At 47.4% G+C, this 24,005-nt stretch overlaps 2 protein-coding genes across 3 annotated transcripts; both read right to left on the bottom strand.

The window, feature by feature from the left end:
- Positions 1-209: 209 nt before the first annotated feature.
- On the bottom strand, positions 210-17,854 carry UBE4A (ubiquitination factor E4A). 2 transcript variants are annotated; one of them, XM_062594661.1, is made up of 20 exons: positions 17,812-17,854; positions 17,509-17,670; positions 16,997-17,173; positions 15,920-16,032; positions 14,596-14,748; positions 14,289-14,448; positions 13,600-13,802; positions 12,814-13,005; positions 11,512-11,845; positions 11,100-11,226; positions 9,594-9,901; positions 8,745-8,877; positions 6,754-6,941; positions 5,575-5,675; positions 5,345-5,458; positions 3,782-3,956; positions 3,469-3,649; positions 2,689-2,836; positions 1,947-2,104; positions 210-1,229 (listed from the first exon to the last, which is right to left on the bottom strand). In XM_062594661.1, the coding sequence occupies exons 2-20, from the start codon at positions 17,630-17,632 to the stop codon at positions 1,088-1,090; spliced, it is 3,231 nt and encodes a 1,076-aa protein (XP_062450645.1). In that variant the 5' UTR covers positions 17,633-17,670; positions 17,812-17,854; the 3' UTR covers positions 210-1,087. The 2 variants fall into 2 exon arrangements, with proteins under 2 accessions (XP_062450645.1, XP_062450644.1); XM_062594660.1 differs by having other exon boundaries at positions 17,794-17,851.
- LOC134150472 (G protein-activated inward rectifier potassium channel 4-like) lies at positions 17,808-22,681 on the bottom strand. Its single transcript, XM_062594395.1, has 4 exons — positions 22,466-22,681; positions 20,622-21,867; positions 19,489-19,840; positions 17,808-18,165 (listed from the first exon to the last, which is right to left on the bottom strand). Exons 1-4 carry the CDS (start codon positions 22,679-22,681, stop codon positions 17,808-17,810), a joined length of 2,172 nt encoding a protein of 723 aa, XP_062450379.1.
- Between the last annotated feature and the right edge of the window lie 1,324 nt (positions 22,682-24,005).

Here is a 24,005-nt window from a genome sequence, read left to right on the forward strand (position 1 = left end):
CCCGCCCCGCCCGCCGCCGCCGCCGCCGCCGCGCCCGGCCCACGCGCGCCCTGAGGCGCCGCGGGCCGCGAGTTCGAGGCCCGCGCGGGGCCGCTCGCAGCCCCCGCCCCTTGCCTCTCGCCGCAGAATGGGCAGCTCAGCGGCACCAGGCCCCCGCCTGGCAGGGCTGCCACCCCCGGCCCAGGGAGCAGCACAGAAGAGGGACAGCATAAAGACAGGGCAGGATTTATAGTGTACCTTAAGGAGTATGTACATGGCTTATGCATCAGAGGCAGCACAGTCTTGAAACAGGCTTCCACATACAGCAGATGCCCCCCCTTTACACTGCTTAAATTCAACAGCTGGGAGAGCAAGGACTGCTTTTCACAGCTCCTGCAAGACTGTTCTTCACCAGAGCAGGCAGTCTGTCTCTCTGCCTAGAAGCCAAAACCAAAATGGCTTTTCTAAAACCAGGACCTCCCTCCTCCCACTACAGAGGGCCATTAGCTGCTGGACCTTCACAGACAGCTGTAAGAGTTGTAAATACTTCATTCTTCATACCCCTCAACTGCCATATACCACACCAAAAACAAACCCTGATACACAATCAGCATTTACAAACTTGCACATCCCCCTTCAGTCCTCACTAATATCTAAACTTAAGAGCTGCTGTGGATGCAAAGGCATTGTTTTCACATTAAACATGAGATTACAAATTTAAACTTGGGAGCAAATAGCAGCAACAGAATGGAGGTTGGAACAGGGAGAAAGGTTTTTGGTATCATTGAAAGTAGAGCGTGGCAGTCATTAGAAACAGCCAATACAATCAAGAACAATACAGGGACAGGGCACCAGGACAATCAAAAGAGGCTAGGAAGCTGTAGTGCAGTGGAAATTTCTAATATTAAACAGTAAGTCTTAAAAGGAAAGTTGAAAGAAGGGATAGAAGGGAAGGTCCTAGGAGAGATTTCACATGTGGTGGCAATGCACTAAATGCATTCTTGATTGAAGTGGCAAGTTTCATGGATGCTCTGGAGCACCAGCCACCACCCCCTGCAAGGCATTTATCTTGCAAATGATTGTATGTCTATAGATGTAGATTTTTTCTTCAGCAGTTTAGTGTGTCTTCCAGCTCCTCCTTCTGTTTTTTCCTCTCTGCAAGCCATTGCTGGATCTTTTCTTTAAGCTCTGTGTTTGGTCTAATCTGGTCCATGGTGAGGGGGCTCCGATTAAAAGGATCTGTCTGGTCACTGAAAAAGTAAAAAGGAGAATAGTTTTCTGACAGTCCCATCCTAGAAGAAACAGGAAAGACAAGCTGGAAGGATCAGCATGATTTTCCTGCCATTCAATGAAGTAGATCTGCTCAGCTAACAGAGACCAACAGGTGTTAATATCATTGGATAAATGATATCTACCAAAAGTAAGTATAAATTGGAGATATCTACTGTAAAATCACTTGCTTCTTATGGCCCAATAAAATAAGGATGTAAGAGGAAATATTTTGGATGTATTAGTAGAGGAAATATGCAGTTGTTCTGGACAAGAAAGAGTGAAGTAGGAATATCTGCAGTTTGCCAAATAAGTTATCCTTCACTAAAGAAGGCTTGTATAATCTCTTCTGCACTTCCATATGTGGACTTAAGTCAATGAAAATGCATTAAGCATTGTTTTATGTACTTTTGCTAGTGTCCAGCATTTATTTCGGGAAGTGGAATTATACTCACAGGTCATATTTGAGACGAGCAGATTAGGAACACTTCTAACCACAGTTACATAAATGCCCTGGACCTCACAGTAACTGAGGAATTTTGGAATGAAGGAGACTATGTGCAAGTGTGCACTCCCTGCCCCACCACCACTCCCAAACTTCCAATTCAGGAAAGCAACAGTACTTGCCAAGCAAAAATCAGTCAGTCAATGAAGTAAGCTTAACCAGAGCATGGACACAGTTAGACTGCCTTGTGTACCTGAGCAGGTGCCTGGCTATAGTTGACCTATCCACAGTGACACGGGAAGATGGCAGTACTACAGGATCTGACATCAGAGTACTCATGATAGGATCCAGAAATTCATCACATGCATCTGCATACGTCTCTTCTTCCTGCTGCTGACGGTCTGCAAGAGACTGATAGACACACAGAACCTTTAAACACTTGGCTTCCTGGAGCTGTTCTAATTCTTTCAAAAGCAGGTGAAAGCTTATTGAGCAGACACCTATATGCTCTACCAATCCCTTTTTGCTCATGACTAGCTCATGACTTCTTGATCACGATTGAAAAATCTCTCACTGGAACCTAGAAACATTGCAGCTGGTCAAGTGGACAGTTACTCAACATACTGTCACTGTTAAAATATGCAAAAATTTAAGTTGGGTCTGGGAGCCTGATACAAAAAGCAAAACCTGTTATTTTTGCACAAGAACGTAACTAATAGGCTTCTGTAGCCAGGAAATCTAGCCCCAGTTGTCATCAAGTCATGCATTTAGTTTTTCATGGAACACATTCAAACATCTGTAGATACATTCAAGAACTATATGCTAAAACATTAACAGACGCATGTAGAGAGGGAGCCTTCTGAGTTGCCCAACAAGTCATTTAAGATAAAGCAGCATTTCACAGAATTCCAGCTTCACAGCAAAGATACAGTGATAAATCAAGAAAAAAGGATGCCAAGAACCTGTTTTTTTGTTAAACTTGCTCTACTTCTTACCTTGATCCTCTCAGCCAGGTTACTGAAAGCCACTATCATGTTGCCAGGTTTATTGATTTTCTTCAGAACCCTAACTGTCTGGGCAAAGAGTGTCGGTGAATAGGAACGGCCATCCTTGGGCACTGTGGCACAGAAATTTTCTTCATCCCTGGACCACAAGTTATAAGACAGCAAGAGTTTAAGAACTCATATTTATTAGGCTGCAAAACACTGTCCACAGTTGCATTACTAAAGCAAAGAACTGAAAAGATGGGGAAACCAGAGAGAAGCTTGACCTTAAATTAAACATGTTTTCCTAGGTCCTCTCCAAAGTAACACAGAGCTTAAATTTATCTGTGATCATGTTTAAATTCCATCCCTACTAGCTCGGTTGCAGCTGACTTCCCTGGGTAATTTAAATTGTTAAAAAAGAGCACAACGCTTTCTGAACTCCCCCTCTCCCCAGCTTAGGGATGGGGTAAGTATATAGCACAGTTCAGTTAAAAAAAAAAAAAAAAAAAAGACCACACTCCCATCCCTGACAAAGGAAACTGCAGCACTGTGCAAACCAGGATCTTCACACAACTATAGCAGGAGTTCTCATCCTAGTGCAGACATTGTTACGCACATCAAGTCACAGTTTAAGCTAAATTAGGTTTCAATTCCATTCCAAACATCTACAGCCAGACTACAAAAGTCTTTAGCACCTGTAAGAGTGTTAAAGACAAAGTACCCAAAGGCCATTCTCCTCTATGAGCATCTCCTGACAACCCAACACACCAGTTCTCGCTTGTCACATACCCAAGGTTCAGGTAGATTGTACAGATGTCAGAAACTAGCTGCTGCGGTTTGAAGTCAAACTCGCTGAAATCCTTGACTTTCAAGGCTCCCATTTTAGGGCCAACCAGGTGTTGTAGAAAATAGTTTAGCATGGATATGATGCGCTCAGCAAGAAAAGGATGCACAAACAGGGACTTGATTTCTGCAATAGAAACCAATAGTTCCCTGAGCTTCACAATAATCCAGCCCTCTGATAATACTTAAACAAAATGAATCCCCCTTCCATTCCCAGCAATGGCACTCCCCAGTTCCCAGGAAGACTTGCTCACCCTACCTGATGTCAGGAAGGCCAAAGTACCAATGGTTTCATTAGACATGATGTTGTGAAAGCGAGCCAGCTGACCAAACATCTGCAGGCTTGACTCCTTTTCTCGACGAGCCTCCTGGGAGAGGCTGTCCCATTCACCACGGTCCTTCTCTATCTGCTGAACTTTAATCTTACTTAGGTACTGTAAAGACACAGTAGGGAAGCATATGGGAAGCAGCAGTCTAAGCATACCACCTTTAGTAAGTAAAATGCTCTCCTTTAAGCCAAGCACTCACCTCAGGACATAGAGAAGGCAGATGTGTTCTGTAAAGAACACTGAAAATGCCTCCTACAGCAGCCTCAGGAGAGTAGGCAGGTTAAAAGGCAATGAAGTGTAAACTAGACTGCTCCCTCGACACTAGCTGAGAGATTTTTGGCAGGGAAATGTTAAGAAACAGGATGTCTACAGCGGGTACGAATTGATGAAAGCAGGGTTTCTGCCAGTGGTACCTTCAGTCTGCAATCTTTTGCTAGCTTAAAAAGACACTATTTTCCAGGCTCTGTCTCCTCCACTGTATCAGTGTAATCCCACAAATTTCCTACTGTTAACACTATGTCAAGACTTCAAGGTAGCAGTAAAAAAGCAGTCTCACTGTTGGTCTGCCTAAACTCAGGTGAAACAGAGGAGGCAAAATATCAATCATATTTGCCAAGAGTGGAATGCCACGAGTTAAGATTCAACAATTGTAATAAGCTACAAATAAGGCCCTGCTTCTGTGCTAATGTCTTTACATTCTCATCACTCTGAGACTTAGTGGCAAGACTTCAGATACTTGTTCTGCCTTGTTCCATTCCCATAGGGAGGCCAATTCAGAAAATGAAAGTTACAGAAGCTTTGAAAAAGATCTCACAATCACATATGTTTAGCAAACAGAACATGTAGACAAATGTTAGAAAGTTTACAAACGCTCAAAAACAGCTGGGCTATATCCATGCCACCTGTGTTTTCTGCCAGTCTCCAGGGAGTCACTTCTACCACAGGGAAATGCTTCCAACAAAAAACCCTCTCTAGTAGCAACCAGAAGCTCTGAAGGGTGTGGCAAGACAGTCATCACACACCAGGGACATGAGTTCAGCTAGAACTGATGCCCCATAAAGCCAAAGGAAAACACTGTCTAGAAACAAAAGGAACCTTTGTTAGGACAATAGCACACTCGTGGAAGGACCAAGAGGATTTGGTAATCACAAACTGCAGAACTTGTTTAAAGCCTAGTTGTGTCCAGTTAGCAACAGGCAGATTTCTTTGCAACTCTCCCAACATACTTCATTCTTGAAAAAATAACCCACCTTTTTGTTCCTTTTGTTCTAACCCGCCTCCCAAGTCTGAGGGTAAAGGAAAGTGCCCTGTATGCTCTAGTTCCAGATCTCAACTGAGTTTTCTAGCAAGTATCCACTGCAGAGAGACATCATTAGGAATCAGAATAAGCTGACATTTTTCTAGTGATAAAAGTTCAGTATTGTAACTGGCCATTTTCACAAGAGAGAGACCTGTTTTTGCATGATGCCTACAGCACATTTACTAAACCCTACCTGTATTGCTTCATCCAACAGGAAAATGGCATCATTCATGAGCAAATTAAGGAAACGCAAGAAGAGAGGGGGATTCATTGCCTCAAGGTTCTCTGAGGCATAATCAGCCAAAACCTAGAAGTAACAAGAAAAAGTAGTTAATATTCTGTCACAGTCCAATCCGCAGGACAAACCTGAACACTCCAGGAAGAGCTACATAAGCATATTTATAAATACACCTCTTGCCTTACCTTTATGCTCTGCCGGTATGAATCTGTGCCCCACATATATCTCAGGATGGGATACATTGGACGGCGGTAGTTAAATTTCTGTTCAAACTGATGTGGGTCACCTAGACATAAGCAAAAGCAAGAAAGCATCTCAAATCAGCAGCAGGCACACGCAAGGATTTTTAATTCCTTTTCAAAGTTTGTTTAGCACTGTGCTGGGAGCAGGCCACATTTCCTTCAGAGAACTAGAAAGCTGACTTACTAATCAGCTCCCAGTTCAAGTACTGAATGCATTAACTCCTAGCAAGCAGTCAGCTAGAAATGCAGTTTTGCTGCCCCTTTTCTAAACAAAAGGCTTCATCAGTTCATATTGAATGTGACTAGTCACTGACGTGACCAGGCCCTGCATTAAACATCAGGAATGCAAGACAAGCAAGTCCTATGGAACAAGTGCCGGGCTGCAAAAGCAGGGGAGGCCACTAGGAGCACAGCTTTTTTAAAAAATCTTTGCAGTAGTTACCTGGATACTTTTATAACAGCAGCAGGCATGTCAATGTATACAGTTAGCATCTCTGGCACAGGCAAATGGCAGTGTCCCAGGCCAGGAGGCTGAGGCCTGAAGTACTACAGCACCAGCCTACTTGCCAATAGATATGCGAAAAGGGCAGCACCTCCTGCTCTTTAGCAATGCTTTAGTTCCAAAGAAACGAAGTGCCAACTGTAAAAGTAGGACTATAATAAAATAATTCAGCCCTTCAGAGCCCTCTGGAAAGAAGGATGGCAATCTGAGCTACATATATGCATTCCCTTTAACTCCATCTATCTCCTGTTGCTCTTACAGGATTATAGAATCTCCTTCTGGAAAAATCAGTGAAAATTCGTCACTGATTTCAAAGCAGTACAAAAGATTCCTCCCTCCCTCCCTCTCTCTGCCAAAGGGATGAGTAAGTACCCACTATATGCATTGCTAAGCTGAAAAGCTTAAACCCTGGGAGGTTACATTTTATAGCTATACTGTAGTTCTGCATAGGTCAGAAGTTTGTAACGACCAATGCTTTTGCTGGACTGCTCTCTGCCTGAAATGATCTAGCAGTATAATGAAGCACAAATGGATTTATTCATTTAAGGACTTCAAAACCTGCAGATAATCCCCCTACAGATTCTACAGGAGGAAGAATACACCTCCCCTTTCGTGCTTACCTGTAAACTCAATATCCACAAAGACCTTGATAAGTGCCTCAGCAAGATGGGCTGCATTTCGGTAAGAGCAGAATACTCGCTTGCGATGAAACACACTAGAGACAAGTGGATTCTGGGCTTGATCTAAATGAGGCATCACAGCTTCCAGCACTTCTGCCAGCTTGGCTCGCAGATGTGGATTTTTCATTCTGCAAGAGAAAAAACAGATTCAATAAGTCATGAGACAAGTGCAGCTTAGTTCAAAAACCACTCCAAGAGTCATGTCCATCTGTGCACGACTGGTCATTTATTGCATACCACTCGTAAAACTACCACTGGGGTTCAACCACTCAGCTCTTAATTGCACAGCCACAAGGAATATGCACTCAAACGTACCTGTGGTTAAATCACAGGCAGACAGGTCAAAAAGGTATGGGAATTTTACAGCTTTTGCTTTCATCCCTCCCAGAACAGCATTCTGGCAATGCATACTACTAGCACTTCATTCTTGCTTGTGAGCTGTAGCTTTTCTGACCAAAGCTGCTTCTGCCATCTCAGCTTTTCATTTAACTGTCCAATGACTTGTTTCCTATTTATTCTGCAAGTCCAAAGGCCTTTGCCTCCTGAGTGCCCCTTCCAGGCAAAATACTGAGCAAGGTTAGAGCATAAGTCTCTCTGGTGCTGCACAGGTGGGGCACAAGCAGAACAAGCTACCCAAGGTCATGCTGTAGGTAACCGCCAAGAAGTGCCAGAACTTGGATCTCCTAGAGTCCAGCCCAGATAAAAGGGGAATAGTATATCTCCAAATAACTCTCCAGTAAGGGAAAATCTCCATCTGCTACTACTACTTTAAGTTCAGTGTATTTACATTACAAATATAAACAAATGACCAACAGAAATTTAGCACATGCAATGTCTTAGCAAGAAGATCAATACCTCTACTCATTTTTGTTCAGTGCTTTGTTACCATGGCGAAGTTCATAGAGATACTCAAAACACAGTTGCAACAATGTCCTTTAACTTCTAGCAAAACACACAGCTCTAACAAAGGAGTCTCTCATATCGGATAGCAGCACAAAGTTAAAGACGCAGAGATTCTGCTTGGAATAATGTCTTATTTTCCACATATTAAGCAACTACAGCTCCCACTGACTTGATTTGGAATTGCAGGTTCTTATCTGTTAGAAAAAGGAAGCTCTGTTTCTCACATCCCTAGCAGGAGTACTTTACAGTTGTTTTCACTTACAGCTAAGAATCAATATTATTTCCTCCTTGAAAAGCAAAACTCTTTCTGATTTTTTTTCAGACAGATCCTTACAAACAAGAGTATTCACAAATTATGGAAGGATGAAAAATCCTTCCAAAATCTGTTTAAGTGTAATTCCTAATATGCAGCCAAATGATCACAAGCAGTATAGAAAAAAAGGCATCCATTCTACACAATAATAGCTTGTTTCCTTTCGTAGAGCACCATAGCAAGTAGCAGAACAAAAAGATTTTCATGTACCGTTTAGATTGAAATCTATCTGATGCATACTCCTACTTGCTCCTGCAGCCACCAGACACATACACTTGAGGAGACTACCAAGGTAACAGAAGCAGCTTCCTCAAGAGATGTGTTAAACTTTTCAGACATTTAGAGATGCATTGCAGTTTCTTTTGGTAGGAAACTGCAAAGCAGATCAGTGAGCAGCAGTTACTGGACTGGCAATGGCTGTATGTTTGTCACAGTGTTCACTAACACCTAGTTCTACTTGGTTAGGCTCCTGCATAATAAAACTAACAAGTATTTAAACACAATCCCATTTGTACCTCACGTGAAGCCCAAGCCTTTCAGGTAATGTTTCTTGTTTATTATGCCTCCTGTGGGCAGGATTTTTCTTTTCGAGTGAGATCAACCAAGTCAAATATCTAAGCAAAACCCTAAGACACTTTTGGCTAGTTCCTCTTGCTTCTTTCTATCTGGGCGCTTTGCAGATAAGCATAAAGAGCTTACCTGGAGCTGTACATACCTCTCTACATCACCCATGAAAACAGTAACAAAGTGAAGGACATGCTCCAGAGAATCAGCAGAAGTCTCCAAGATGTCATCAGCAAAACGGCGCAGGAAAATGAAAAAGTCACCCAAATTATCAGCAAAGAACTCTGTGAACAGAGATTACATACTAGTTCTGCAGAAAGCTTCTTTAGTCTGTTTTCTAGCTGTCCTTGTACACTTGCATCCTCCCTGCCCCACCCCCCGCTGGATTCCAATTAAAGTTTCTAGATCTGGCTGTTTCTATTAGAAAACCACAAACCTCAAGGATACCCAGTCTGATAAATTGTATAATGCACTGGATTCATCTCATCTGTCTCAGTAGTAGTAATTTACAGGGTGAAACTCAAGGCACAAGAATTTCATAAATGGGGAGAGTACAATATCAATACATTAATACAGAGCAATCAATACATTATTTTGCCAAACTTAGCAACTCAGTCAAGTAGGATCTTCTGAAGGTCAGTAGAAAACAGATGTGCTTGGACAGTTCTCTTTCGGTATTCATCCAGATGGTATGAGCTCTGTCTGGTAATATGGACTGAGACATCTCTGCTCTCTTTATGGCTTATTACCTTGCTGTTGACATTTTTTTCAAGTTGTGACCTTCACTACACTTCCCTATGTGTTCTATAACCCTTTTTCAGAGATACCACATTCTTTAAATGTTTAAGACAAGAGAAAACCACATGTTTTGAACACGTTAAGGAATAAGACCACATGTGCCTAAATACTCTAAACAAGTATTATGTAAGTTACTTAATAGTTGGAAACTTAATCTGCAGTAGCCATAAACAAACAGGTCCAGCAAGACAAGCTGTTTCACCTGGTACATAAGCCAATGCATTGTTTTCCACCCCTGGCAATGGGAACGTCAGCTCTAGAGGCTCGGTCCCTTGGTTTCCTATAGCCAGCTGGACCAGAAGAACTGCCATGGACACCTGCAGATTCAAGCAGTTGTGTAGCATCTGTGGCTCTGTCATTGCCGTCTTCGTGGAGAGATAGATGGTCATCAGGCGTTCAAACTGTTCCCTGAGACTGTCAGCAGCAGGGCTAGAACTCTGCTGAGCTTCTCTCCATGCTACTTGCAGGCGGTGAAGGCTTTGGTTTATCTTTACCATCTGGTCGTGCAACCTACCCAAAAAGAAGGCAATGAGATCAGATAAGACAAATAGGTTTAGTACAGACTGCCTAAGCAATAAGTCAGCATACACTTTTATCCTGCTGGAGAGGACTGTTCTCTGCAGCTGGCAGAGCAAAACTTGGCATGATGTCAGCTTTACCAGTTGTGCCACTTCCCTCCAAAGAAGCGGCAGGAAGGTTGCAATACAGCAAGTGTCCTTTGATTCCACTATTCTCAAGCCATTTCCTGTGAATCATCTGTTTTGGGGGCCAGGAACAGGAAGCCTGTACAAAAAACCAAGCCAGGGTTTGGGAGGAGGCTATATCCTACTGAAGAACCAGAGAGGTCTGCAAAAGGAGAAACCTGGTAAAGCAGTTACTTCTATGAAGCACTTGAGGTCTGCATGACTAGCCCACACAGCTGTAAACCTTGTTAGATTACCAAGGTCAGGGATTCTGTATGCCTGAGAGATGCCTGTGAGGTGACATTTTCAGTTTCCCAGCAACAAGCCACTTGCATAACTTTTTTCATTTATTTCTATATTTAGATAACGAACCAGAAGGGGACTATGCTTGGATCAGTGGTGACCTCATAGTATCCAGGCAACAATTTGCAGAGAGAGGCTAAGAAAAATAGTGCTTTTTGGTGTCCAGAAAAATCACTTCCTGCAAACCAACAGCTTCCTTGCATTTCTGCTGAAAATAAATTCCATTTACGGGGCAGTTCAAATAGCCACACAAGGCAGGTATTCTGCCACTGAGATGCTTTCTAGTACAAAGATGACAAAGGCCTGTTCTCCCTGAGAACAGATCACAGAGGCTGAATGATTCAGGGCAATCCAGCACTTCAGTTATTCAAATTCCATAAATAATGTGAAATCCATGAGACTGTTAGCTTTCACAGTGAACCCAAGCGAAGAGCATTTCAGAAATGAAGCAGCTTGGGGCTAATCAAAAATGCACACTGAAAAGCATTTGGCAACTCAAGTGGCATACTATACAATTCTGAATATTTTTAAAAATTTAATAGCCATACATGGATACAAAACAGCACTGAGAAACTACAACTTCAGTATTCACCTTGAGAATATCAGGTATTATCTGAGCCCAGACACAAATTCTCTCACAGTCTGCACGTTGCAATAACATTTTACACCTTCTCAGAGGTCAGCTCATTAAGAAGAGACTCACAGAGCTACAGAATAGTTACCTGTGAAATCCTAAGTGAAGAGTGTATTGTGTTAGGACCAGGTTTTCTGTTACCAGATTGTAGCTGTTCGCAAACTCTGGCTCTTGCTCAGTCAGAGCAGGAATCAAACAAGTTTCTTTTTCCAAACCTAGAATTGAAAGCATCACTGCATTAAGTCCTAACCAGAAGTGTGAGTAGGAAAAGAGGACCCACGAGAGCTTGAGTTCTGCTAAAAATATGGAATGACTGCTACTGATGCTGGAATGACTGATGCTGATGTTTTATTTGTTCTTAGCTTTTTCTTTGCTCCTCTCTGATTACTTAATTCTCCCTTTACAGGTATACAGTGAGAACACTATCAGGAGAGGGAAGGAATCAAAGAAAAGCCCAAAGAGATCCCCTTGGTAAATCATTGCTGAAGTTTCCAGCATACCTTTCATATGTACATTCTTACTCCTCCTCTCCTCTTCATTCAGTTCCTTCAGGGCACAGTAAGTAGGGTTAAATGTAAGCAACCTTGGAGATTTTGGTTTGCAGAAGGGCTGGCACAGCTTCAGCAGGGCAGCTCCCAAATTCAGGAAGAAGGCATCTGAAGCATACATCTGGAAGAAGATCTCTGGCATCTGATTAGCCCAGATTTTGGTACGACCTGCATTAGCATGGAGACAGTTTCCCAGCCAGGACAGAATCCGGTGTTTGGTCTCTGGAGACAACTGCAACAGGTTCTTCAGTAGCTGGTAGATCTTCTCATGGAACTGGGCCATAAACTGTTACAGGGAACACAAAGTGGTTGAAAGGGTCATGATTGAAAATGGCTCATTTTCCATGTTCCGTCATCTAAAACATTAGTGCTTTCAAAATTGGCCTGGGTCCAGACTGCAACCTACTCTTAAAGGGCAAGATTCTCAAAGCAAATTATAGCCAGGACAGCTCTAGCAGACACCTGCTAGACAGATGTGATGAAAGGCTCAAATTCTGAGGCCAGCAAAGAATAATAGGGACATACTCAAAAGCACAGTCAAGAAAGAGCAAGCTGTTTCTATGTGGAGTAAAATCAAAATTCTTTACACATTTTTGGCATAAAGAATCATCTTGGAAGAATGCATGACTAGGAACCCAAAACTCTATGGCTAACTTCTGCACATGAATTGATTCCCTTGGAGAATGAGGATTATATTTATTTCCTATTTTGTGATGCTTCACTCCTTAACTTCTGAAATATTCTTTAAGATCCTCTTAGTATCATCCAGCTAAGGAGGGAAGCTATTTATTTTCATAATCAAGAGAAAATATTGCCTGTCACTTCCTCTACTTGCAAGTTAATTACAGGGCAGTTACTGAAAACCATTGCACACTGATTACATCTGATATAGATTACCTTCATATACTACCTGTTAAATTAACGTGTTGGTACATGTTCTACAAGCACCCATTTTTTTCATAAAGCTAGTAAAATAAAATAAAAGTTGCTCTTAAACAGCACCTTTCACATAGCAGCATAAAACATTTGATCAATACGAAGTTTGGCTCACAACACCCTGATGGAAAGGCTACACTATTCTTATTTTAGAGACAGAGAATCCACAACACAAAGCGCAGTTCTGCAACTTGCTTAACCATAATCCAGACTACTAAAAATCCAGTGGCTAGAACATCTCCTAAAGTCAAGTCTAACTGTAACGCCCAAGTGAAAAGAGGTCAATAAAATACAGTAGGAAGCACTGTTGTTACCTACCTGATGGATGTTGGACTCCTGAACTTTGATCTCTTGTGGACTTGATCGGGAAGGATTCAAAAAATATCCGTGATTCTCTACTACACCAGGAGTCTTTAACAAGCAGGAGATATTTAAAATGGCACCTAACAAAGTCTTCTGGTACATCTGTCCATTACTGGGATCCTTAGGCTGAATATAATCTGCAAAAACCTGTGGAACACAGATGGTGAACATACTGACATTTATATAAAAATCTCAAAAGGAAAAAAGAGAGACCTTACTGCTTTGGGATATTTTGTCAGTCAGAAACTAAGAGAAGCAAAAGTGTAGCAAGTTGTTACATTCTAGTTTGGGTTTGACCTAAACACATTAGGTCCTATAAATATATGCCTACAAGTAGAATCTGTGAATAGCTTAGGATATTACCAAGGGCATACACAAGCCTTGAACTGGAATGCATATATCAGTATCCCATTCTGAAGAGAACATGCATTTTTAAGAATGAAAACAGCATCGGAAGCAACTAGCCTGCCACTGAAGAGTAAAACACAAAGGAAACGTTGTTAGCTACTGAACATGAACACATTAAACGCACATTAGAAATGCCTGCTTGTAGGACTGTCATCCGGTTTTCTGACGTCATATCCAAACTATGTTTCCTCTCTTCTACTTCTTGTCTTTTGCGGTGATACTAAAGAAACATTCACTGAATACTACTAAGACAATACTACTGCAACTGTTTAGGTACCTCCATGATAAAATAGACTGAAAAGTAACAGTTCTCTGTAATGCTAAGAAACATACCTTTGCTATATCTTTCTGCTTTGTGAAATAGAGGAGCATATCCAGGTAAGTGTATAGCAGGATCTGGCAAAGGTCCAGGTCTTTGATTCTACCCAACAAAATATCAAACACTGGAATCATGACTTCCCCGAAAGTCCGTACTTCCTCATCCGCTGTTAAAGCTTCTATGACCTCCTCCAGAAACTCAGTCATATCTTCAAAATCTAGCAAGATAAACAAGACTATAACTTACAGCACCCAATAGAGCCAAACTTCAGTCTGTATATACTGCTACCTAAATATAGCCTTCCCTCACCCTTTTTCTTTCTTTAAAAGCAACAAAAGCAGCCAGATCTTCAGTCAAGTCCACAATATTCCTCCTGCAAGCTTTAGCAGATTTAAGATCTTATCCACTACGCTTATGAAGACAAAAACTGATATAACTTATCTGCAGTGGGCCTAGGTATTTCTAGAGGAGCTCTGCAAACACCAAACTTCTGTTACTCTTTAGAATCACTCTTCCCTCAATTGAGGCAGGTGATCTCACTGTTATCTGGACTGAGAATTTTAAACCTTAAAAGGACTTAATGCATTTGCTGCAGGAAAATGCAACCAGAATAACAAAAAATAAACTCATAACATAAGTAGTCACTTTCATAAGCTATCACCTATCACTAAGCAAGCTATCAACTTAATTCAGTCAGACTTACGTGCACCTCTCAATGCTTCTAGCATCAAGTCGACCAGCTGTTCATACACATTCTGGTTGATGTAGATCTCTGGGGTAAGAAGAACAGTGCGAGTGTTTGACACAGTCAGATTTCGACAGCGCACGGCAAAGGGCAGCAAATTCTCTGGAACCTTGGTTATCTGCACACAACAAACAAGACAGATTGTCTCTCGATGCAGCAACCACTTATATCCACTTCTTGCCATTAATTTGCCAGCTTAGTCATCTCAGACTCCAAAGCAAACTGTATAACAAAGTTACCTTCTTTTTCATGAATTTCTGCCTACCTCTTCTCTTGCTCTCTGGAAGCAGGCATAGAGGTAGCGTAGAATTTGTTTCTCTCCTGCATCTCTATCTGCAGAGAGGTTTTGTGTGCTAGCAGATGTCATGTAAATCAGGTGATTTCCAGGCTCCTGTAGCAGTAAGCGAGTGAACAGTGCCTAGACACAGGCAAAAAATACATTGAGAATAAAACAGATGCAGTAGATAAGAAATTGCTTAAGAAAAAAGAAGACCTATCATCACAGGCTAAATTGCTTCTGCCCAGAATAACTCTTCATCCCTTATTAAGCAACTTAAGAGGGCTAGACCAAGAATCCTCAGACTTGCTCCTTTGCTGAACAAACAATTTCTCCAGTCACTTTTAAGAGTGGCAGCAGTTCTACTAACTGGAAGTTATTTTCACCAAATAATGATCAGGAACTGCTCTGAAATCTCTGCACATGTCAAACTGAATGCATGCACAAACACTGATGACAAAATTCTGTGTAGTGGTATAATGGACAGCACACAGCTCCAGCATCACTTAAGGGGAATGTTTGCTTTCCACACTGACATGCAATTGTGCTCTCGTGCCCCATTCAGGTTGAGATTTTCTTCCTCCTCCCCATTCTCAGCTGATCTGTACATGCCCCTCCCCCTGACACCTCCACCCTCCTCCAAGATCAGGATACATTTCTGCAGCTACCAGGAGGGGACAGAATAAACTAACCGGAATCAAAACACCTTATTCCCAAAAGCCTGTAGCTATTTCTAACAAAGCTGCAACTCACAGCTCTATACTGCACTATTCAAAATACATTATGCATGCTTTGCAAGAAAAAAGAGGTTACAGGTATTGCAGTCAAAGTAACCTGACCATCTGAAAAACCTTATTTTTCCAGTTTACTCAAACTGAGATGTCCCTTATCAGGGCCCAGTAACTTCAGTTACTGCCTGAAAAAAACTGGCACAGAATTTTGCTCTTCTCATTTGACAGAAGTCACCATTCTGCTACATGCAGGCAGCCTACAGCTATCTACAAAGCTGCTGCAAAAGAGATTATCAAGAGGCAACCAACTGTTAGTAAAACTAAACAAAGAGCTGAGTAAGCTGTTTTTTTAAAAAAACATAGCATGCATGAATGAAGCTCTCTTTGCCTGTCACTAATGCTCTATGACAGTCTCTCTCTTAAATAGAAGACAGTAAATTCCCCATTTAAAATTAGGATTTTGAAAAGATTCTGGCAGCAACTATTAGTGTATCATCCACAGCATCTACCTTAGCTTTGTTTTAAGAGATAGTTAACCTGAAAGAGAAAGACAATGTGCAGTAGTACCTGCACAATAGTACCTGTTCAACATTTTCCATGTCAAGCCAGTCTTGGTCATCAAGATCTGCAGCCATTTCTTCCAAATACACACAACGAACTGGAATTCCATTTCCACTCTTCATACTGGGATCACCTGGGAAAAAAGTACAATCAAACTCTTTACTCAAACTGATACAGAATCCACCTACAAACAGTGAAACACACACCTGGATACTGCCTGTTACGCAGAGGTGCCTGTTACAAACACACTACACAATACTACAGCTCACACTAATGTTCAGTTATAAGAAACAGTTTTGAGAAAGAAATATATATATATATATATTTGGATGCAAGCAAGACCTCAGCCTCTAAGGTAAGCTTGTACAGTTCATGTTCTTACCCTGAAGGGCCTTGTGCAAGATGAGTGTGAGCTCTTTGGCATTCTAGGACCAGAGGTGCCATCTGGGTATCCTTTTAAAAAGACTCTAAATAACACTTCTGTTTGTCATATGCAGCCAGAACACATTCAGAAGTGCTAAGGCTTTTGTTTTTCTGTTTAATGGATAGCAGCAGAAATTATTTTCTTTAGCAGCTACACAGGACTATTCTGATTTTTATAAACAAGCTTTTGGCCAACTGTTATAAGTGAAAGACAAATACACAATCACCCATGAGGGCCTTGATATGAAACAACTTTGTGGTCCTAGGACCCAGATTCTCTCCACTTAATATATTTTACAGGATTTTTCACAATATCACAAACACAACACCATAAGTGTTAACTCTTCAAGGCAGGGGCCATGCCTTCTGGTGCTTGTTCAAGTGGCAGCACACTAGTGCCAAGTTCTCAGGCATCCACGTGCTATTGCAAAGCAAACAACAGTAATAATAGAAAAACAGCACAACACATCCACAAAAAAGCACTGTATTCTGCAGTCACACACACCTGGCAGCAGTCTTTAGATTTAAGCTCTACCCAGAGGAACCAAGTTTGCCTCAGACTGTAACGCACACCCAAAACTACTCCCAGGGCTGAGCTACTGCATTTGCCAGGAGAAGTTCAAACCCCTGGCATTCTTGTAGGTAACAAGAGTCTTCAGCGCATGAGCACTCACTGTTGTCAAGAGTGATGAGAAAGATCCTCTGAATCATGTGATTGATGTTGAGCTGTTCACATAGCTCCCGCTGGGAGCGGAAGGAGCGGCTGATCTCGGCCACAGAATAGTCGCAATCATCCAGGCTCTCAGATATGCTGTTATCCGAGTCATCTTGGCTGACCGAAGTTTCGTCTCCTGGAAAAGAAAGCTCTTAAGTTCCCTGTTGAGCACAGATAAGGCAAAAGCTTCGACTCTGTGAGAACAGACGGCACCAACACAAGACGATTTCAACAGAGCTCTATCAAGCAACAGGCTCGAATCTCTCCCATCTTCACCCTCGGTGGTTTTGCTGGGACTGCAAGAACTGTCGAGCCTTACCAGCAAAGAGCCACGGCTGCACCTTGGCTACGGACCTGTCAGCTTCCCCTGCGAACTGCCCGCAGCTGGGCCGCCCGCCCGGGGCCGAGCACCGCCGGGCGGCGGACGAGACCCGGCGCCACCGCAGCCCGGGCGCGGCGGCGCCCGCTGACCTGTGAGCTGCCGCAGCTGCTGCTGCTTCTGGACGGCGGCGAACTGCTTGGCGTCCGCCACGGAACTGAAGAGGGCGGCGAAGGGGTTGCTGGAGATGCTGTTGTTGTTCTCCTGGTCGGTCATCTCCCCTCAGCGCCGCGCCATGCGGGCCCGCGCCGCGGCTGCGGAGAGAGCGCCCGTCAGCCCGCGCACCCAGGGCGGCGGCGGCGACGCCACGCCGCGGCGCGGGGTGGCCGCCCCGGGCGGGCCGCGCGGCCTAGGCACAGCGGCCGCCCGCCGCTTACCGGGCTCGGCGCGCTCACCTTCCTCCTCCACCGGCCAGCGCCGTGCCGGAAGGCGTCATCACCCAGCGCCGGAAACCGGCCACGGAGGAGGCGGGCGCTTTTAAGGGGCGCGTCCGGGCCCGGGCGGAGGCGCCCCCTGGCGGCGTGGCGGGGCATGGCGGGTAGGGGGCGGGGCACGCGAGGGGCGTGGTCTGTGGGGGCGTGGCCGACGCGAGGGGCGTGGCCTGGCCGAGGGGCGGGGTTTGCCGGGCGGCCGGCGCGCCGCCAGGGGGCGGCCGCGCGTGGGCGTGGGCGCGCGTGGGCGTGGGCGCGCGTGGGTGTGGGCGCGCGTGGGCGTGGGCGGTGCCGCCGCCGCGGCCTCCCTGCCAGCGGCTGCGAGGGCCCAGCGTGGCACATGGGGTGCAGAGGGCAGCGGGAGTGGGTGGCCGCGGCACTGGGCGGCGGCGGCTGCGGGGTGCAGTGCCAGCGCACCCACCGCGGGCGCTGCACCGTGAGCCCCTGTTGCCGCAGACGTGCACTGCAAACATGAAAAATGCGTGGGGGTCCCAAGTCTGTTGGGAAGTGGGGGGAGGGTAGTGGGGGGGGAACATGGACACCGAAGTGGGTCCCAGAGCCATCAGAGAGCAGTGGGGTGGCCATGTAGGTCCCAGGCTGCTGAAGGCTCTGGGAGCAGTGGGGGAAGCTTAGGGGGATGTGTGGTTCACAGGAGTGATGTGGGTCCCGGGGCCATTGGGGGGGCTCCAGGGGCAGTGGAGGATGTGTGGAGCAGCCGTGTGGGTCCTGTGGATGCTGGGGGGCTGTGAGGATGGTGGATGGGATGTGGGGCAGCTGGGCAGGTGCCACAGCCATCAGAGATCAGTCGGGCAACCATGTAGGTCCCGGGGCTGCAGAGGTAGTGGTGGGGATGTGGGGCAAGCATGGAGGTCCCGGGGCCATCAGAGAGTCGTGGGGCCTGTGGCTGCACTGGCACTGCCCTCGCCCCCTCGCAGGGTGGTCCAGACACGGCTGATCGATCTAGGTGCCCCCTGCAGTGCCCCAGCCCGCCCCATGGCCATGGTGCTGCAGAGCCCCAAGTGCGGTGGCTGCTGCCTCCAGCCCTCACCGTGGCATCCCGCACTGCAGAGCCTCCGCTGCCGGGCAGGGCTCACTGCCGCTCAGCCCCACCTGGCCGCAGAGCCGCTGGCCGAGGCTGTGCTGCCCTGCTGCTGCTTTCTCTTTTTTTTTTAATGCAGAGAGTTTAATCAGCTGTTGTTTGGCCCTTATGGTACTCGTTACAAAACCAGAACTTTGCAAAAATATGCCACTTAGCGGCAGTGACTGCGGGGGTGCAGGCTGCGTGGGCGGCCGGGCGGGAGGAGGGCTTCGCCTCGATCGCAGAGCGAGCGCAGTATGGCACTGGCAGTGGGAGACACGTCCTGGGGCCCGCGCTGGTGCCAGCCGCGTGTGGGGGACGCGTGTGGCCTGGAGACGGCGGAGCCCAGCCGGGGCCACGGGCCCTGTGAGACACCTGGGCACCGGAGCCGGGTGCCCCCGGGCGCCCTGGTCAGTGGGGCTGCGTGCGTTGGCTGCGGGGCGGCAGCGCTTTTCCCCTCTGCTTCCGTCCCGCCCCACCACAGTCCCGAAAGGCAAAGGCAGCTGCTGAGCTATCTCCTGCCGCCCCCTTCCCGGGGCGCCGCTCGGGCGGCAGCGCCCCACTTCTGGGTCTCGGGGCTCCCTTCCTCCTCCGGGATGCTGGGGACGCTGAGCCTGCCCAGAGCCTCCTCACTGCGCCCGCCACCATGCGCCTGGTCGCTTGTCTCCACCGAAACGCAGGGGTGCAGCAGAGGGTCCCAGTACAAGCTCAGCGTGGAGTGGTCCGGGCACTCGAGCTCTTTCGTTTCCTCCATCTCCTTCGCACTCACCGCTGGTGTCTGTACCTCAAATGTCATTTCAAATCTGCTGTAGTCTACCCGGAAGGCTCCCTTCTCCAGGGACATGCAGGGTTCAAATCGGTATCCCCAAAGGATCTCATCCTCAGTGTAAGAGGTGCGCGCTTGACATGTCATCCCTGCAGCAATGAAAGGTGCGGAGGTTGCTCTGGTAAGTTTTAATGTGCTGCCCAAAGGAAAAGCAACCGGGAGAGCCAAGAATGTCACCCACTAACTAAAAAGGGCTGGCAGAGAATTCCCAGTGGGAATGGTTCAAATTGTACCGCTGTTTGTGTGCAAGTGTCTGTACTGGGCAGGATAAGGGATCAGATGCCAGAGTACATGGTATCTACGATGCATCCTGCTTGGGCAGCTTCTCGAGTCAACCCACAGCACGGTGGAGGCAAAGGCCTCAGGCTACCCAGTGACCCCTTGGGTAGCCTTGAGCCACTTCAAGGCCACGCCAGCTTGCCACAGTTGCTAACTTGCGGCCAGTGCAGCCAGCAGTGCTCAGGGAAGGGCCATGGGACGTGGGGAGGACAGGGCTGCCTGGTGGGAGTCTTCTCCCTAACATTTGCAAGAGCCCCTGTGACAGCCCCGGGACCCACGCTCCTGCACGGCAGGCACTGTGGATGCACCTGCTGCCCTCCCCAAGCTCTTGTGCAGCATGGAGGGACACACGTGCCCCTCCGCAGTCTTGTTGCCAGCTGCTGCCAGGCGGCTTGCTGGTAGGGCATTTTTCCCACAGATGAAATCTACAGGGTATAGGGATCATGGGCCATTTGCCCAAGGGGAGAGGAAGCAAGAGCTGAAGAGCACTAGGCCTGTTCAGTGCCTCATCTCCTGCAACTGGTCATTGCTTGTGGATCCGGGAAATGAACTATCCCCCCAAGGCCTGCCTGGGTCCTCTGCAGTGCTCACCTGTGGCTTCCACAATGCCCTCAAGGATTATGATGATTTCAAACTGCTCCCTTCTCAGAGACTCTGCTGACATTTCCCAGAAAGGGCTATGCTCATTGATCACGTGGCAGATGATCTGGGGCTCGACCAGGAACAGTCTGTCCTCTCCTGTGTCATAGCCCAGGTTCAGCTCTGACTGCGCCAAGGGAATGAACTCCCCTTCTTTGGTCTGCCTGGATTTGATCAATTTAGCTCTTATTTTTGCATCTACCATGTGGCTATCCCGGAGGTCCCCAATACGGAACATCAGGCAGAGTTTCTCATCCCGGTGGGAGATGACACAGTTTTTGCTGAAGATTAAGGTCTGGGCACGTTTCTTGGGCCTGGAGATCTTGACAAACATGCACCCCACCATAAGGGCATCAATCATTGACCCAATGATGGACTGCACCATGAGCAAGATGATGCCCTCAGGGCAGTTGGCTGTCACGATCCTGGAGCCGTAGCCAATGGTCCTCTGACTTTCCACAGAAAAGAGTAAGGCAGATAGGAAATTGTCCACGTTCTCAATACATGCCTTCCACTCCGGATCTCCGATGTGGTTGATGTCACCCCTTATCCAAGCATCAAAGAAATAGATGATGCCAAAGACAACCCACGTAGCAATGTAGCACATCATGAAAACAAAGAGGAACCAGCGGTACTTGAGATCCACGATGGTGGTGAAAATATCTGACAAGAACCTCTTTTTCTCCTGGATATTGCCCAGGTTGACCTGGCACTTGCCCATTTTGGTCACATAACGCTGACGCTGCTGCTTGCTTGCTAGGCTGAACAGCCGGTCATCATCGATGAGTTTGCAGCGCCGGTTCTGCAGCCTCTCCACAGCAGGGATGGAGATGATGCTACGGGTTGGTGTTTTGCTCCGTGCTGAGTTGGAGATGTTCGGCACACTGAGCGCATGCTGTGGGTACCACCGGGCGTCGATGTCCCGCAGCGGAGGAGGGGGGTCATGGCGTGATGCTTGACGGTACTTGGGCAGTTCTTCTGTGTTGATGGAGACGCTGGCCTGGTGCTTGGTGGGCATGGTGACTTCAGAGTCCGTTACGCTCACTTGGCTCTGAAGGAGTGACTGGTCATTGGGGATGGTGGTGCTGCAGGGCAGGGGAAGGTAGTTTGATATCTGGGCACTTCTCTTTGCAGGTTTGGAGCCTGCTTGCTGTCGGCTGTCTTCTGCTGGAAGCACAGGAAAGGCTGTGATGTCAGGCTGCAAATGGAAAGGAGCCAATCAATGTTAAACCATTTTCTTTTGTCCTCTTCTTTAGTCTTATCTCCTTAAACATGGGTTCTTTTTATGCACCTGCCACCCTGAACAGTGAGGTCCGGTCCTGACCGGGGTCACTAGCAATCGTCACAGCAGACCGAAGCTTACTGAGAGCAGAGCTAAGCAAGACTTGCCTTCTTCACAGAGCCTTCAGCACAGGGAAAACCCACTGCCTCTGCACTTTTTATTTTGTACAGGGCAGTACAAAGAGCACTGGTGGCACTCGGGGCACCTGGTGGGATGGCTGGGCCCACCAAAGCGCGAGGTCCTCACTAGGCTCAGTCCTTCGTGTGCCCCCCGCCCCGAGCCCTGGTGCTCTCCACTGCTGCTAGGGAACATCTCACACTGCAATTTTGCCAGTGTGCTGAGACCAACGCAGTCCTCCCAGCTACAGGGAGACCCGCAGCATGCAACTGGCCTGCCCACCTGCTCTCACAGCCTCTGCAGGCAACGTGGACTGTCTAGGGAGACAGGTGGATGTTCTTCATCGCATGTGGAGAGGGCTGCGCGGCGGTGGCGCCCGACACCAACGCGATCCTACCTTCCAAGGGAAGGTGCCGTATCGGCTGGTGTCCGTTGGTGGCCGAGGCAGGTAGGCGAGCATGTGCTTGGCCGTGGGAGTCTGCACGGGCGGGATGGAGTTCCTCCGGCCTCGGGTCTCCTCATGCTTCAGCCAGCAGCTGCCGATGTTGTTGTGGACGCAGAGGCTGTTGCCCTGCTGCAGCTCCATGCTGCTGCCGGTGACGGGAAGCACCATGGCTGATGCGGGGGCAGAAGTCTAGCCCAGGGCTGTGTGCCCTTTCCGCTGAGGGATCCTGCCACACAGGAGCACAAAGTGGGGGGTTATTTTAATCGGGGAGCAGGGGAGTTGCCTTTGCCACAGGCATCTTCAAGCGGAGGGTCTGAACTCCCCACGTCGCGCTGTGACAGGTAGCATCTGCTCAGACGCCTCCACTGCCCCCGGGCAGGGGTCCCAGCGGTCACACAGCACTGCTGGGACACCCCGGTCCTGGGGGATGCTGGCTGTGGTGTTCAAGGTGCCAGAGTCTCACCAAGAGCCCTCTGGCCCAGGCCGGCAGGCTGACGTGAAAGATAGCCAAGGGGGGGGGGGCAAAAACACTGCCGTGGGTTCCTGCTCACAGGGATGGACACGCAAACCGGTGCCCAACAGCGCACAGGAGCACGGAGGAGACCTCAGGTAGCTCCTGCCGAGGCAGGGTTGCAGGCTGCTGCTGCAGGCAGAACGGTGAGGCCATGACCGGGAGCTCACGGCGATGTTACTAAGTTGCAGGGCAAGCCCTAAGGGCAGTAATATTTTAAGCTGAAGTTGCTTTCTCTTCCTCCCACCAGGAACTGTGCAGCAAGGAAGCAAAACTGTTGCGAAACAAAACAGCTTTGCAAATTCTCTGAGAAACGGGAGCAGGATTTTCAGGCTCTGCAGCGATGAAGAAACCACCTTTCTGGCGTTGGGAAGAGGTATGAGTGCCCCGAGATCCTTGGCCTCCAGGGAGAGGGTGGGCAGCGCAGCCTCCCGCCTGGCTCGGCAGGCAGCCGGCCCAGCGCGGGTCCCGCGCGGCTGTCACAGACCTCGACGCGCGGGGCCAACGCACCTGCACCCCAGCACCCAGCGCGCCGGGGCGTCAGCTGAGCCCCCAGCGAGCTCCCGACTCTCTCGTTACCCCTAAACTCTTCTTTTCACAGAGCTGAGACGCAGCACGGGCAGGGGGCAACGCAGTGGCTGCAGAGGGGATTAGCGGAGCAGAGCGTAAATCCTCAGCAGACGCAATCCTCTGCGTGACTGCTTAGCCGGGGGGCTGTTCACTAGCACTGGCCCCTCTGTTTGCCCAAGGAGATTCTTTTTTTTTTAATAGTTTCATTGATGGAAAACAGACCCAAATCCCTGGCTTGTCTTAGTGACGTCAATCGAGCCCTGGCACATTGTCCAGGGATCACGTTCCGCCCGCTTGGAAAGGTGACATTTATTTAAATACAGTTTTCATAGAAAGGGAAGCTGGACGAGACCCAAAGCACTGCTTAGAAGTGCAAACCGCAGTGGGGCCGGGGCAGCAGCCAGGGCTCGG

This window comes from Rhea pennata, chromosome 24, assembly GCF_028389875.1.
Source record: "Rhea pennata isolate bPtePen1 chromosome 24, bPtePen1.pri, whole genome shotgun sequence".
Classification (NCBI taxonomy): Eukaryota; Metazoa; Chordata; class Aves; order Rheiformes; family Rheidae; genus Rhea; species Rhea pennata.